Source organism: Lemur catta, chromosome 10 (assembly GCF_020740605.2).
Source record: "Lemur catta isolate mLemCat1 chromosome 10, mLemCat1.pri, whole genome shotgun sequence".
In the NCBI taxonomy this organism is placed as follows: domain Eukaryota; kingdom Metazoa; phylum Chordata; class Mammalia; order Primates; family Lemuridae; genus Lemur; species Lemur catta.
Window position 1 is genome coordinate 11,783,879 of NC_059137.1, and position 16,442 is coordinate 11,800,320.

The 16,442-nt window shown below is 40.1% G+C and overlaps 2 protein-coding genes across 2 annotated transcripts; both read right to left on the bottom strand.

Moving 5' to 3' along the window:
• Positions 1-4,481, bottom strand: LOC123646112 (olfactory receptor 1L6). Its single transcript, XM_045562780.1, has 2 exons — positions 4,408-4,481; positions 1-945 (listed from the first exon to the last, which is right to left on the bottom strand). The coding sequence occupies exon 2, from the start codon at positions 934-936 to the stop codon at positions 1-3; it is 936 nt and encodes a 311-aa protein (XP_045418736.1). The 5' UTR covers positions 937-945; positions 4,408-4,481.
• Positions 4,482-8,040: 3,559 nt separating this feature from the next.
• Positions 8,041-9,078, bottom strand: LOC123645648 (olfactory receptor 1L6-like). Its single transcript, XM_045562100.1, has one exon. The coding sequence runs from the start codon at positions 8,974-8,976 to the stop codon at positions 8,041-8,043; it is 936 nt and encodes a 311-aa protein (XP_045418056.1). The 5' UTR covers positions 8,977-9,078.
• Positions 9,079-16,442: the final 7,364 nt, after the last annotated feature.

A 16,442-nucleotide genomic window follows, 5' to 3' on the forward strand; every position in this document is an offset into this window, starting at 1 on the left:
CTATAACTGAATTCTGTCCTTTAATTTCTTCAAACCCTTCTTCATATCTTTGTTCCTCAGGCTGTAGATGAAAGGGTTCAACATGGGTGTCACTATCGTGTACATGACTGTGGCTACCCGGTCCTTCACCACTGAGTACATGGACAGGGGCCTAAAATAGACATAGATGATACTGCCATAGAACAGGACCACCACAGTGAGGTGGGAGCTACAGGTGGAGAAGGCCTTCCACTTCCCGGCTGCAGAGGGTATTGTGAGCACAGTGACGATGATTCTCAGGTAAGAGAAGATGATGCACAGGAAGGGGGTCACGATGACAGCCAGGGTCTCGGTCATGACCACAATCTGGCTGGAGGATGTGTCAGAGCAGGACAGCTTTAGCACAGGCTGGGTATCACAGAAAAAGTGCTTAATGACATGGGAGGCACAGAAAGACAGGCGAGACATGAGTAGCACCCGGAACAGGGAGTGTAGGTGGGAGATGGTGCAAGAACCCAACAGCATGAGGAGGCAATGCCGTGGGCTCATAACCACATCATAGTGGAAGGGTTTGCAGATGGCCACCAGCCGGTCAATGGCCATGGAGGCCAGTAGGTAGCTGTCGGTGTTCCCAAAGGCCATGAAGAAGTACATCTGGATGAGGCAGCCCACATAGGAGATAGCCTTTATCTCTGAGAGGAAATTCACCAGCATCTTGGGCACAATGACTGTTGTGAAGCAGATATCCATGAAAGACAAGTTGCTGAGGAAGAAGTACATGGGGGTATGGAGCCTGGTGTCAGAGTGGATGGCCAGGATGATGAGCACATTCCCCACCATGGTGGCCAGGTACATGATGAGGAAGATGACAAACAGGGGCTTCTGCAGCTGAGGGTTGGAGGAGAGGCCCAGGAGGATGAAGCCCGAGGCGCTACTGCTATAGTTCTTTAACTCCATGTCTCTGGACTTCTCGGACAGGGTTTGGAGAAGCCGTAGAAGAGATTCAAAGGGCAATTTGATCAAGATAGCTTCTTCTATATCCTCAAGCCTCTGAAAATAGCTCACTGTTTTTTCTATGGTTTTAAAAGAATATGTAAGAAACTACAGAGAGAATGTTTATCATAGCAGAATCAGAATTGCAGAAACATGGAATCAACCCAAGTGCCCATGAACTGATGAATGCATAAAGAAAATGTGATACACACACGCGCGCACACACACACACACACACACACACACACACACACACACACACACAGAGACATACACATATACCATGGAATGCCACTCAGGCATAAAAAAGAATAAAATGATGTCTTTTGTAGCTACTTGAATGGAACTGGAGGCCGTTATCCTAAGTGAAGTATCTCAGGAAAGGCAAAAGAAATATTTCATGTTCTCATTTATGAGTGGGAGCTAACCTATGGGTATTCATGGTTATTCTGAGTGTAATAACGGACATTGGAGATTCAGAACGGGGGAGGTGGTACGGGGGTGACCCATGAAAAATAACTTCTTGAGTACAATGTGCACTATTTGGGTGATGGGTATGCTAAAAATCCTTACTTCCCTACTATGCAATTCACCCATGTAACTAAAATAACCACTTTAGCCCCTAAATCTATTGACATAAATAAATAAAATTTTTAAAAAAGAAAAAATAAAAGAAACTACAGAGAAACAGATAGAAACGTTCAACAAGAGGACAGTTAAAAATCTCCAAGCTGCCTTCTAAGTTAGAAACTAAAGGTTTTTCATGTGTTCTTAGGAACTTCTATGTGGCCTAATTTATCTAAGTTCTCATTTCTCTTTCTGAAGATTCTTCTCATGTTGTCTCTGGACAAAATTTTAGCCTCTTTTTTTTTTTGTCCCAGAGGAAGAGGTTTATGGATCTTACCTTGAATCAGGATACTTTTATACAAGGGATCCCCATGAATGAGGTTCTTTCACTCAGGGTCCCTTCCTGCTCATATTAATATTTGCAGAGATGGTGGTGACAGTGCAATAATGAACATTAGAATTAATCAATGCTCCTTGTTATCCACATAATTTAGATGGTACTTCCTTAGGTCTTCAGAGCAAAGCATGCTTAAATGTCTATTTAAACCTTTTTGTTTGGATAATATGATCTGGACAGCTTTTCATCCAGGGATGCTAGTCAAAATAGCAGTACTACCAGGAATAGCTTATGTTACTGAGATTAGTTCTTTAAATGTATAAATTTTTGCAATTATAAAGCTATGAAGTTCTCATTCTAAACATTCAGATATTCAGAAATATTATAGAAAACTCAGAGTCTAACAGTCTTATGTTCACCAATGTTATGGAAAAGATAAAGAAAGGATGGTTTCTGTTATCGCTGTTAAGCTACTTTGCTGAGACCGTGGTCTAAACCAGTGAAAAAGGAAAACTAAAGGAATAGGAGGCATAAACATTAGAAAGGATAGAAAATCCAAGAGAGTCATCTGAAAAAATTTAAAATCTATGAAGACTTTACCAAAATGGCCAGATACAAGATAAATATAGCAATATTAGTATTTTTCTTGTATTGGAAAAATGTAATTTGAAGAAAGTTTCAATTGAAAGTGGCAAGAAAGTCTAAAAATTACTTAGGAGTAGAGCTGAGGGGAAAAAGGAATGAGTAAGACCTATCTGAAGAAACTATAGCAGAACACAAAATGAAGATGTAAATAAATGGAGATGTTATATTCCTAAAAAGGAAGACTCAATATTTTAAAATGTCAATTCTTCTCAAGTTAATAAATTTCATTGTACCTCTAATAAGACCCAAAGGAATTTTAAATAAAACTTGTGAAAGGTTTTCTAAAATTGATCTGGAGGAATAAATGGCTCAGGACAGACAAAATAAATTTTTTTTTCATTAAGAGTAAATTAGTATTAACAGAAATCTTTGTTTTAGCCAAGGAAATTTTTTTTTTTTAATTATAGCCAACTGGACCACATACAAAATTCCTTAATAAATTCCCCTTTATAAACTTTATCCCAACCTGCATGTACCATATATTATCTACAAAACATGCCTAAAAACTTTCTGTTTTGTCCTAACATTTCTTTTTCCTAAATAACCAGTCATTTTAGGACAAAAAAATTCATGCAAGATTCTTTCTTTACATTATTCTTTCTGTTTAACCTTTCTTACTAAAAAAAACTTTTTATATTCATTGCCTTTTTACATCTTTCTCTTATTTAAAAGTGGAATTTTGTTTTTATTTTCTTTCTAAATTTATTTTGATTCAACCTTTAAATAACCTCTGAATTAGACAAAGTTATATATATTTTAATAAGAACACATTCTGTTTTTTAATAATTTTTCTTATTAAAAACATCTTATTTTTTGGTACACCTTATATATAGAATTACCTCCATTGAGTAGATTTCTTTTTTTTTTATTTCAGCATATTATAGGGGTACATACGTTTAGGTTACGTATATTGCCCTTGCCCCCCCCCCCCCCCCCCGGTTCCTTGAGCTTCCTTGCTGGGCATTCCTCCTTCTCCATCCTTTGCTCCCACACTGGGGATCCTTTTGATTTCCTTCCTTCCCACTCCACAAAGCCATATGCTTTCCTGTCTTCTTGCCTTCAGAGAGGAAAGGCTGTCGGAAACTTTGGACCGCAGCTCTGTCAGGTTTGAATAAACAACAGCTGTCTGATTTGCAGCAACAGCACCTGATCTTAGGGTCTCTCCTGGGCAAAGGATTTTGGAAACCCAGCTTCTCCCTGTCTACCCTCCTCTCAGCGTCAGCAGTTAGACAAGCAGATTGGCAGTGTAGGGTGCATCCTCCCCTTGCAGAGCTATGTCCTGCTTAAGGATTCGGCAGGGTCCTTTTTAGACTGGGTCCTTCTCTTTTCAGTTCTCTGATATCTCTCCCTTCTGCCTGTTGTTTTTTTTCCTGTGTCAGATTAGAGCTTTATCTCATGTTTCCTGGCTCTAGAGAAGGTGGTATCTCAGCCTAATTGCTCATTTCCTACTTAGTTTAGGTTGAAAGCTCTTCTGAACAGCTTTAGGTCCCTCAGATTCATGACTGAGCCCAGTTTATCCACCTCTAGGCTGTTCTCAGTTAGCTTCTGCCCTACATTTTGTTTCTGCCTCTCTTATGGAAATCACTGGTTTCCAAGATGCCTAGCTCTCTCTCTCTTTCATGGAGGGGATAACTCGGTGGGTCTCTGGTTGCTGGATTTGGATGGCACCCTTTAAGGGCCGGAGACAGTGACCAGAACGGTATCTTGAATAGAGGAGGAACTTGAAGTGTTTGATATTTGATCAAAGAGAGAGAGAGAGGAAAACATGTAGGGAAAGTGCGTGTTTCCTGGCTTTTGAAATGGAGGAGCAAAGACTCAGGAGAAGGGATGAAGATTATGAAGATGTTGACCCCACAGTCCCTATTACAAAAGAGCCCTCAGCCTGCCTACCTGTGGGCTTGTTAGAGGAGATTCAGGGTCCTGAACAGTCTGTAGGCCTGCCAGGGGGTTAAGATCAGGCTCTGAATCTCTAAGGAAGGAGGCCTCTTGAGATGCAGATCTAGCCTCAAGAAGGTAATGGTTCTTCTCCACCTCCAGTGGGAATTGGTGATAGAAAGGGAGACCCAGGGGCCTGTCCTCTCCATATTCCAGAGCCCTGGGATGACTGGCCATGTGGTTTCCAGGAGGGGAGAACATGACTGATGCCCTCACTGAGTTCTGTGGGAAACCAGAGTGTAGCCACTTACATCAGAGAAGGGAATTAGAGTCATGCAGCAGCAAGGCTGGAGATGTGTTCATGCACACGTGTGCTCCTTGCACATATGTGTTTATGCACATGAATGTATTCTATGTAAATGTGTATAGTCTTGTGCATATCTGTATGTAGGCTTATATGTACCTACCTGGAAGGAGAGGTGGTGGCCCCGACATCCCTGAGGCTGTGTGCCTACTTGTATGACTGTATCTAGGTGTAGGTGCAGTGTTAGGGGAAAGTGGTTGAGGTACAGGCTCTGGATTCAGACTCACTGGATTCTGATGCTGGCTCTGCATCTGACAAGCTGTGTAGCTTGCAGATACTTAGACTTTCTGAGCCTCAATTTTTAAAAATTTCATCTGCCTTTCTTTCTTTGTTTTTTTTTTTTTTTGAGACAGAATCTCGCTTTGTTGCCCAGGCTAAAGTGAGTGCCGTGACATCCGCCTAGCTCACAGCAACCTCAAACTCCTGGGCTTAAGTGATCCTCCTGCCTCAGCCTCCCGAGTAGCTGGGACTACAGGCATGCGCCACCATACCCGGCTAATTTTTTCTATATATATTTTTAGTTGGCCAGATAATTTCTTTCTATTTTTAGTAGAGACGGGGTCTCACTCTTGCCCAGGCTGGTCTCAAACTCCTGACCTCGAGCGATCCACCCGCCTCGGCCTCCCAGAGTGCTAGGATTACAGGCGTGAGCCACCGCGCCCGGCCTTCATCTGCCTTTCTTAAACATTTTATTACTTCAGTTTCTTAAGTCAGACTGCTTATATTTGAATCCCAGTTTCACTAATTACTAAATGGGTAAATTTAGATACTTTATTTTTTTCTCAGTCACTCGCATTGTCCTCATCCATAAATGGCACAGTGGTCACAAGTTTTAGATGGATATTTTCTTTTTCCCTTGATTTCTCCTTTTAAATAGATTTTATTTTTGAAAGAAGTTTTAGGTTCCCAACAAAATTGATCAGAAAGTACAGAGAGTTCCCATCTACCCTCTGCTTCCACACACAGGCAGACTCACCCACTGCCAGCACCCCCACCAGAGGGGCCTGTTTGTTACCACTGGTGAACTTAAACAGATAGCTCTGGACTCATAGTGGTTCAACTTAAGATTTCTCAACTTTACGACAATGTGAATGATACGAATTCAAGAGAAACCGTAGTTCAAGTGCCCATACAACCTTTCTGTTTTTCACCTTTGGTACAGCATTTAATTAATTCCATGAGATGTTCAACATTTTCTTATAAAACAGGCTTTGTGTTAGATGATTTTGGCAACTGTAGGCTAATGTAACTGTTCAAAACACATTTAAGTTAGGTTAGGCTAAGCTGTGATGTTTGGTTGGTTAGGTGTATAATACTTTTCTACTCTTGCTATCAAGAATTTCTTTCAGTTTGAACTTTTGGAAGTAACTAAGATTTTTCATAAAAGATCTTAATTTCTTAGTGGCCATGCTTTTGCTGAGGAAAAGAAATCTGGGGCTGATGTCAGAATGAAAAAGTTATATTAGAGCTCTTAAGGTCAAAGGACTTACCTTTATAAGTTACTATAGGTTGCAATTAATAATTTTATTTATTTAATATATGCTAGGCATCTCTCACATTCTAAAGTGTCTAGTTAAGCATGAGAAAAGTATGGCACATAACTAAGGGAAGTGGAAAGTGTACGTATCTTCTAGGCCAGCATCCCCAAACCAAATACTTGATGGAATATAGTGGTGAAAACCAGGTGATGCTGTGCAAATATGAAGGCTACTACAGCTTATATTTCTTTCTAGCTTGCTGGTTACTTCATTGTAGGTAGGAGGACTTACTGAAAGCAATGGCAGGACACTGGAGGTTGGAGCCTTGGTGTCCCTGTGTTCCATTAGACTGTCATACACCTCTTGCTATATCTTTAAGGCCAAAAGACTTACATTCAACTTCAGGTCCTACCACGAACAAGCTTGTGACCCAGAAGGTGGTGGTTGTGAGAACTTGTTGAAATAATTGAGGCAGAGGGATTCCAAAGAGAGTATAAGTCTTTTACTATTGCTGTTGACAGTAACTTACTCAGGGAGGATTGATAAAGCAAGTAATTCAGACCGATGTGTTTGTGTGTTAACATGGTTGTGTAATATTCACCAGTGCTGTTTATCAAATACTTCTGGCTCTGCATCTTAGAGGCACATAGTTGGACTGTGCCTCCTGGATCCCTATGTTTGGTTGGGTCACGAGATTACTTTTGCACAATGAGTTTTGGTCAGAAGTGTTGTGGGTCACTTCCGGAAGAGAGTACTCAGCAGTCACTGTAAGTTCGCTAAGATTATTTCTCAACTTCTGACAGAGTGATGATGAATGTTTTCAATGATACTGCTCCATAATCTTTGATTGCTGAGTATTGAAAGTGAGCAGCACCCTTACACTTTTCTACAGTGGACATGCAATGAGAATGAGAAATAAACCTTTGGTTATAAGGTCCTAAGATTTTGAGGTTGTTTGTCTCCACAGCACAATCTAGATTTTCCTCACTGACATAGTTGCTTTGACTAGGATATAAAGTGCAGTTCAGTGAGGATGATGCACATATAGAGAAAAGGAGAACTAAGAGGGAATGGGTAGGGAATTGAATATAGAGCATTCACACTATCTTGACTCTTGAGTGTTGGTCAGGAGAGTAAATCTGCCTTGTAGAGTCCTCTATCTTTCCAGCCTCATTCTCCTTACTCTCAAATTGGACAAGCGTTATAGAGGTTTTTTTTTTTTTTTTTTTTTTTTTTTTTTTTTTTACTGTCTTTCAAAAAGCTTCCAATATTTATTTCTTCTACATGCTTGGGTGGGTTTTACTATGTGAAATGCTCTGAGCATTTCCTCATCTCTTGAAATTTCTACTGGGACGATCAGTCCATCTTTCAGGATGAACTTAAGTTATCCTTCCAGAGAGTTCTTTCCCAGTTTGCTACCAAACCCACATGGTTTCTACTTTTGCAAACTAATAGGATTTGTAACTCCTTGAGTGATGTCTGTTGTCAGGCTTATATTAATAGAAGAGTTATTTATAGAAAAACTTAATTCTACTATATGGGTGCCAGTTTATTGAGGATGGCAGAAGCTGTTTTCCTGAATCTGGATTCCCAGCAGTACCTAGGCTGGGATGGAATGTATACTTGGTCAAAGTCACTGATACAAACCAAGACTTTTGCTCCCAGGTCAATGATCTTACTGCCATCAAACACCACTTTTCATGACCTCTTTGAGTGCCCTGTGGAAAATGGTTAGGAAGGAAGGATAAGCTGATAATGTCTTAGGGCATCTCCCAGTGATGACACTCCGTCATTTGTACTTTCTATAACTGAATTCTGTCCTTTAATTTCTTCAAACCCTTCTTCATATCTTTGTTCCTCAGGCTGTAGATGAAAGGGTTCAACATGGGTGTCACTATCGTGTATATGACTGTGGCTACCCGGTCCTTCACCACTGAGTACATGGACAGGGGCCTGAAATACACATAGATGACACTGCCATAGAACAGGACCACCACAGTGAGGTGGGAGCTACAGGTGGAGAAGGCCTTCCACTTCCCGGCTGCAGAGGGTATTGTGAGCACAGTGACGATGATTCTCAGGTAAGAGAAGATGATGCACAGGAAGGGGGTCACGATGACAGCCAGGGTCTCGGTCATGACCACAATCTGGTTGGAGGATGTGTCAGAGCAGGACAGCTTTAGCACAGGCTGGGTATCACAGAAAAAGTGCTTAATGACATGGGAGGCACAGAAAGACAGGCGAGACATGAGTAGCACCCGGAACAGGGAGTGTAGGTGGGAGATGGTGCAAGAACCCAACAGCATGAGGAGGCAACGCCGTGGGCTCATAACCACATCATAGTGGAAGGGTTTGCAGATGGCCACCAGCCGGTCAATGGCCATGGAGGCCAGTAGGTAGCTGTCAGTGTTTGCAAGGGCCATGAAGAAGTACATCTGGACCAGGCAGCCCACATAGGAGATAGCCTTTATCTCTGAGAGGAAATTCACCAGCATCTTGGGCACAATGACTGTTGTGAAGCAGATATCCATGAAAGACAAGTTGCTGAGGAAGAAGTACATGGGGGTATGGAGCCTGGAGTCAAAGTGGATGGCCAGGATGATGAGCACATTCCCCACCATGGTGACCAGGTACATGATGAGGAAGATGACAAACAGGGGCTTCTGCAGCTGAGGGTTGGAGGAGAGGCCCAGGAGGATGAAGCCCGAGGCACTGCTGCTATAGTTCTTTAACTCCATGTCTCTGGGCTTCCTGGATAGGGATTGGAGAAGCCGTAGGAGAGATGCAAAGGGCAATTTGATCAAGACAGCTGCTTCTGTATCCTCAAGCCTCTAGAAGTAGCCGACTGCAATTGTTATGTTTGTAAAGAATATTTACTTTGAGAAACTATAGAGAAACTGATAGTAAAATTCAGCAAGGTAAAAGTTAAAACTCTCCAAAGTGCCTTCTAAATTAAAAGCTATATGTTCTCCATAGAAAATTCATGGGAACTTCTAAGTAACCTAATTTGTCTGAGTTCTTTTCCTTTCACTTTTTAAATTTTCTTCTTAGGTTGTGTCTTTACCAACCGCTCAGATTTTGAATTTTTTTGGTCAGGGGAAGTGGTTTCTGGATCCCACATAGAATAATAATGGTTTCCTACAAGGAATCCCTATGAATGAGCTTTTGTCATTCAGTTTTCTCTGTTGCTCGTAGTTCCATAGTGATAGTGATAATTGGGATAGGACAAAAATAAGCATCAGAATTAATCAGTGCTCCTTGGTATGTACAGCATTCAGGGGAGACTTCCTTAAGTCTTCAAAGAAAAACTGCTTAATGTTTATTTAAGCATTTCTCTTTGGCTAATATGATCTGGATACTTTAATTATAATATTTTGGTCCAAGGATACCAGTTAGAATAGAAGTAATACTAGAAATAGAATCTGTAACCAAGATGAGTTATTTCAATCCATCTATAGTATTAAATGGCTAAGGGCAGATAAGATAATTTTGAAAAAAATAGAATAATGACAGCAAGCTTTTCTAACTCCAAATCAAAGCAAAGAATAATGAAAAACAATAAGATAATGACACACAGAAAAAGCCAAACATTTCTCAATAAAAAAAATTTTATGTACCCGTATTTATACATGTATTTAGATCATGATATATTAAACTTAATATATAATAAAGATTTATTTCATAGAAATGGAAAAAGGATGGACTATTAAATAAAAGATATTTATAATAATTGGAATATTTGGAAAACATAAGCCTAGATTTCTATTTAACCCACACATAAAAATAAAATCCAGACAGTATCGTGGCACTTCAAAATAATGACTTTTCATACTTTCTAATCTAAAAATAAAAAATTACAAACCATAAAATTAGTATTAGCCAAAATTCAAAGAGTATATTTTTATGGTCTCAGGATGGGAACAAGAAATAAACAAGAAATAAAATGTAAAAGCAAGAGTGAAAAAATACTGCACTCATAATGTGAAAATTACATCAAGAGACCATAAGCAAGGCCAAAATATAAACTATTAACTCAAAGAAAATATCTGCAACACAGTTACCAAAGAAAACATATGCCAAGATTTTCGAACTCATTGGTAATCAGAAAATACAAATTAGACTGAAATAAAATTTTCACCCATCAGATTGGCAGTACATTTTTGAGAATAATATCCAAAGGGAAATAGACCCTCACATACACTGGTAATAAGAGTGTAAATCAGTATAGACTTTTTAGTAGTCTCTACTGGAATGGAAAATCTGCATCTCTATCCAGTGGTTCTACTTACAGAAATCTATCCTTTAGAAATAGTCATACTTTTGTAATAAAAGAGATGTACACACATTTTTATTGTAGCATTCCTTATAATACCAAAGCAAACCAACCAACCAAACAAAACAAGTCATAGAGGAAACAACCTAAACATTCACATGTAGGTGAATTATTAAATGTATGGTACATTTTTATTGCTCAATATCCTGCAGTCTCTAAAGAAATAAGATGGCTAATGTTAGCCCACATTTATTAGCACTATGCCACACACTGAGATGGGTGCTTTGCATGTTTTTATCATTTTATTTTCTCCAAATACTAAGTGATTGGCAATATAATTATTCCAATTTTACAGACTAAAAATTAGAGTTTAGCAAAGTTAGATAATTTACCAGATTCCACAGTCAGTAAGTGGTAGAGCTGGGATTTGAATTCAGGCAGTCTGATGGCAGAGCTGGAGCTATTCATTGACAAGCTATATCTATTCAAGTACTGCCTGTGGTATTTTATAAGATGGCAAAAGCAAGTTGCAGAACAATGCACATACAGTGATCCTACTCTTGTAAAGCAAATAATCTCTTTTATATGTTGTGTTTATCGTGGTGTGTGTGTCGACGTGTATGTAGTTACCTTGTGAATTGAGATTGGAGGGATGGAGTGAGGAGTAAATTCCATATTTAATTTTATGTTATATATCATTTATTTGACAAAATAAAAATAGTGTATTTAGGATGTACAATATGATGTTTTGAAATATGTTTACATTGTAGAATGGCTAAATAGAGCTAATTAACATATGCATCACCCCATATTATTATCATATTTTTGTGGTGAGATTATATTATTTGCATTTAAAATTAACGGACACATGATTCTTTGTATTAATGTTATAAGTAAAAAGGTGAAATTTCCCTATAATTTTACTTCCCAAACCACAGAGTCACGTGCTAATTTTAATTTTTTTTTCTCTATATAGATCTATATACACACTAAATACAGAATTGGGGTTATACTATCCATAATACTCCACCCCAACAGACTGTTACAGTGGTCATTTTTGTGTATCTATGTGTTTGGCACTCATGAGAGAATGTCTATGGTGTAGAATAGATTCTGAGATATGAAATGCTAATTTGGGGTTTATCATCATTGAAAATCTTCATAGGTGCTTCTAATCTGAGACACCTGCCCTTCACCCTACTCTTGGGGAATGTATTCATTTGACTCTGCACTCGTTCCCCATTTCCTTCTCTGTGTCTTTCAGCCTCACTGCTGAGAGAGAGTTTGCCCTGGTGGTGAAGGGCTATGTGATCACCTTGGGCTTGAACTTGGAATTTCCCAAATCTATGTGTTTTTACTCAGGGGCAGTAGCTTAGCTCCTTCCCATGTAGCTGGATCTGACAACATTGTGTATTTCCTCATGCCTTAGGCAAGTCATTTCACTTTCATATAGATGATGGTGTGCATGCATGTGTGTGCCACTTTCTGCCCTATCTACTACTGTCATTTGGAGACTCAAATAACAGTTGAGTGAGAGTTTGGAAAACCCCTGGTATAAGTGGTTAGCATTATTGCTCACACAATAAGCTAGAGGAATGACATTTTAATGATGGGTCTTGCCATCAGTTAGTGGCTGGGAAGGACCAGGAGGGACTGGGAGTCTTTCTAAGCCTTTTAGATCACACCATCCCACTTTAGGAGTATTTACTCCCTTCCTTGACAGACAGGAAATATAGACTATTTCTATACTTCTCAACTTTCTCCACTTGAATTTCCACATTGTGGACATTTGTAATCTCAGGTTGATGTTTCCTTCCTTACTCACCCGTCACTCATGCAGGGTCATTCTCTTAGTCACTAGCTCACATGGAATAAGGGAGCACAAACTGGTAGCACAGAATGCACTTTCCAAATTGGATAAAAATGCAGGATGGGCTGTGCCCTGGTGGGAAGCTTCCCATCACCCATGCTCCTGCTCCTCTGAATGAGCAAGGACAGTCAGAAAGTAAGTAGTTTAACCAGTTTAGGAAAAAAATCAGCTAAAATTTATTAGGCAGGATCTGTCCTTAGCACTTGCCTCATTTTATCCTCACAATAACACTATGATGTAAGCACACTCATTTCTCCCTTTTACAGATAAGAAAACTGAAGTTCAGAGAGTCACAGAGCTGGTGAGTGGTAAAATCTAAGACTCAAGCCCAGGCACACCTTACTCCAAATTATGTATTTTAAACTGCTCTATCAGGCCTCTTCCCCAGACCACACACATGCAGTACAGAACAAAGCTGGGGTGTCCTCTGCACACAGAGTCCCTCTTAGTGCTCAGTGCCTTGAGCCTCCTTGCTGGCCACTCCTCCTTCTCCATCCTTTGCTCCCACACTTGAGATCCTTTTGATTTCCTTCCTTCCTACTCCTTTCAGCCTCCCCTCCACAAAGCCATATGCTTTCCTCTCTTCTTGCCTTCAGAGAGGAACGGCTGTCGGAAACTTTGGACCGCAGCTCTGTCAGGTTTGAATAAACAACAGCTGTCTGATTTGCAGCAACAGCACCTGGTCTTAGGGTCTCTCCTGGGTTCAGGATTTTGGAAACCCAGCTTCTCCCTGTCTACCCTCCTCTCAGCGTCAGCAGTTAGACAAGCAGATTGGCAGTGTAGGGTGCATCCTCCTCCTGGAAAGGTGTGTCCTGCTTAAGGATTCGGCAGGGTCCTTTTTAGACTGGGTCCTTCTCTTTTCAGTTCTCTGAAATCTCTCCTTTCTACCCATAGCTTTTATTCCTATGTCAGATTAGAGATTTACCTCATGTTTTCTGGCTTTAGAGAAGGTGGTATCTCAGCCTAATTGCTCGTTGCCTACTTAGTTTAGGTTGTAAGTTTTCTTGGGCAGCTTAGGCCCTCAGATTCATGATTGAACCAATTTATCCAGGTCTGGGCTGTTCTCAGCTAACTTCTTTTCCAGGTTTTGTTTCTGCCTCTCTTCTGGAAACCACTTGTTTCCAGGATGCCTGGCTCTGCCTCTCTCTCTCAATAATTCAATGAGTTAAACTTTAAAGTTTTCAATTCCTGCTGGTGCCTCACTTACCTGTGACCAGCCAGTATTAAAAAATGTAGCTCTTAACATGGAAAGTAAAGACTATGTATCTGGGAATATGAGGACAGGGGCTGTGGATTCTCAGAGAGCTTTGGGCGTCGTGAGGTTTTAGACACTTCTGCCTTTCCCCTTTGTCATTTCAGCATCCCAGGAAAGTGTCCAATTTCCACAGTTCCAGAGATGGGGAGCTCAAATATCTGGAGGTGGCCCAGTCCCTTGTGGAACAAATCTGAGTTAGAAAATTCTGCCTCATCATGAGTTGAATATGCCTTCCTACTACTGCCCAGCACTGCTCTAGAATTTTACCTACATTATGTCATTTGGTCTTTACAACACCCCCTTTTACAGATAACAAAAGTGAGGTACAGAGAATAGAAGTGACCTGCCTAGAGTTACCCAGCCAGATGGTGGTAGCTTCCAGTCCCAGAGTGTGTATTCTTAACTCCTGCATTTTCCTAACTTTCTGTCGTTTTGTCCCCCTGTTGATCCAGTTTCCTGGAGGAGATAACTCTGTGGGTCTTGTGTTCCAGGATGTGGGCTAGACCCTTTAAGGGCAGGAGACAGTGCCTAGGACAGTGTCTTGAGCAGAGTGGGTACTTCAAATGTTTACTTGATCAAAAACAGAAAGAGGAAAAAATATAAGAAAATACCATGTTTTCTGGCTTTTGGGATGAAGGAGCGAAGACAGAATCAGGAAAAGGGAAGAAGAGTACACGAAGATGTTGACCCCACAGTCCCTATTACCAAAGACCCCTCAGCCTGCCTACCTGTGAGCTTGACAGAGGAGATTCAGGATTCTAAAGAGGTTTGTAGGCCTGCCAGGGGGTTAAGATCAGGCTCCGAATCTCCGAGGAAGGAGGCCTCTTGAGGTACAGATCTAGTCTCAGGAAGGTAATGGTTCTTCTCCACCTCCAGTGGGAATTGGTGACAGAAAGGGAGACCCAGGGGCCTGTCTTCTCTGTATGCCAGAGCCCTGGGACGATTGGCCCTGTGGTCTTCCCAGGAGGAAAGAACATTACTGATGCCCTCACTGAGCTCTGTGGGTAGCCTAGGCTCCAGAGTGTAGCCTCTTACACCAGGGAAGGGAATTAGAGCCATGCACTAGCAGGAGTGGAAATGTGTTCATGCACATATGTGTGCTCTATGCACATATGTGTTTATGCCCATGTATGTAGTCCATGTACATGTGTGTAATCTTATGCATGTCTGTGTTTAGTCTTAGGTGTGCATACCTGGAAAGAGAAGTGATGGCCCCCAACATCCCTGAGGCTCTATGTCTGCATGTGTGACTGTATCTAACTGCAGGTGTAGAGTTGTGGGGAAGGAGTTGGTGGTTCAGGCCAGAGACCAGATGGAATAGATTCTGATGCTGGCTCTGCATCTGACAAGCTGTGTAGATTTTGCAAATATTTAACCTTTCTGAGCCTTAATTGTTTTTGTTTCATTTACCTTCTTAAACATTTTATTACTTCAATTTCTTAGGTCAGATTGCTTATATTTGAATCCCAGTTTCCCTAATTACCAAATGGGTGAATTTGGACAAATTATTTTTTCTCACTAACCTTCATTGTCCTCATCTATAAATGGCACAGCAATCAGAACTTTTAGATAGATATTTTATTTTTCTTTTTAAATAGACTTTATTTTTTTTAGAGAGTTTTAGTTTCACAACAAAATTGATCATAAAGTACAGAGAGTTACTCTCTTTGTTCCTACACAAGTGCAGCCTCCCCCCATCAGCACCCACACCAGAGGTGCACATTTGTTACAATTGGTGAGCTTATTTTGACACCTCATTATCACCCACTTTATAGATTACATAGGGTTCATTCTTGGTGTTGTATATCCTAATGGGTTTTGACAACTGTGTAATGCCATGTGTCCACCAATATAGTATCAAACAGTATAGTTTCACTGCCATAAAAATCTTCCATGTTTCACCTGTTCATCTCCTCCTCCCCTTAACCTGTGATAAACACTGATATTTCTACTGTCTCTGTAGTTTTGCCCTTTCTAGAATGTCATATAGTTGGAATCATACAGTATGATTGGTTTTTCAGATTGACTTCTTTCACTTAGTAATATGCATTTAAGGTTCTTCTGTGTCTTTTAATTGCTTGATAGCTTATTTCTTTTTAGCACTGGATAACATTCTGTTGTCTGGATGTAACTCAGTTCATTTATTCACTTATCTACTGAAGGAAAACTTGGTTGCTTCCAAGTTTTGGCAACTAGGAATAAAGCTGCTATAAATGTCTATGGGGGTTTATGTATGGACACAAGTTTTAAACTTATTTGCATAAATGCCAAAGAGCAGGATTACTGGACCATGTGGTAAAAGTATGTTTAGTTTTGTAAGAAATTGTCAACTGTTTTTCAAGGTGACTATACCATTTTGCATTCCCACTAGCAAGGAATGAGAATTCTTATTGCTCCACATCCTAGCCCACATTTGATATTGCCACTGTTCTTGATTTTGGCCCATTTATTATCTATGTAGTGGTATCTTGTTGTTTTAGTTTGCTTTTCCCTAATGACATATGATGTGAGGCATTTTTCATACGTTTATTTGCCATCAGTATATTTTCTTTGATGTGGTGTCTGTTTAGGTCTTTGCCAATTTTTCAATAGGGTTACTCATTTTCTTATTGTTGGTTTTTTTTTTAATTTGAGAATATTACAGGAGTACAAACACATTGGTTACACATATTGCCTTTGCACCATCCAAGTCAGAGCTATAAGTGTACTCACCCCCTAGACATTGAACACCATACCCATTAGGTGTGAATTTACCCCTTATTGTTGGGTTTTAAGAAATCTTTGTATATTTTAGACAGGAGTCCTT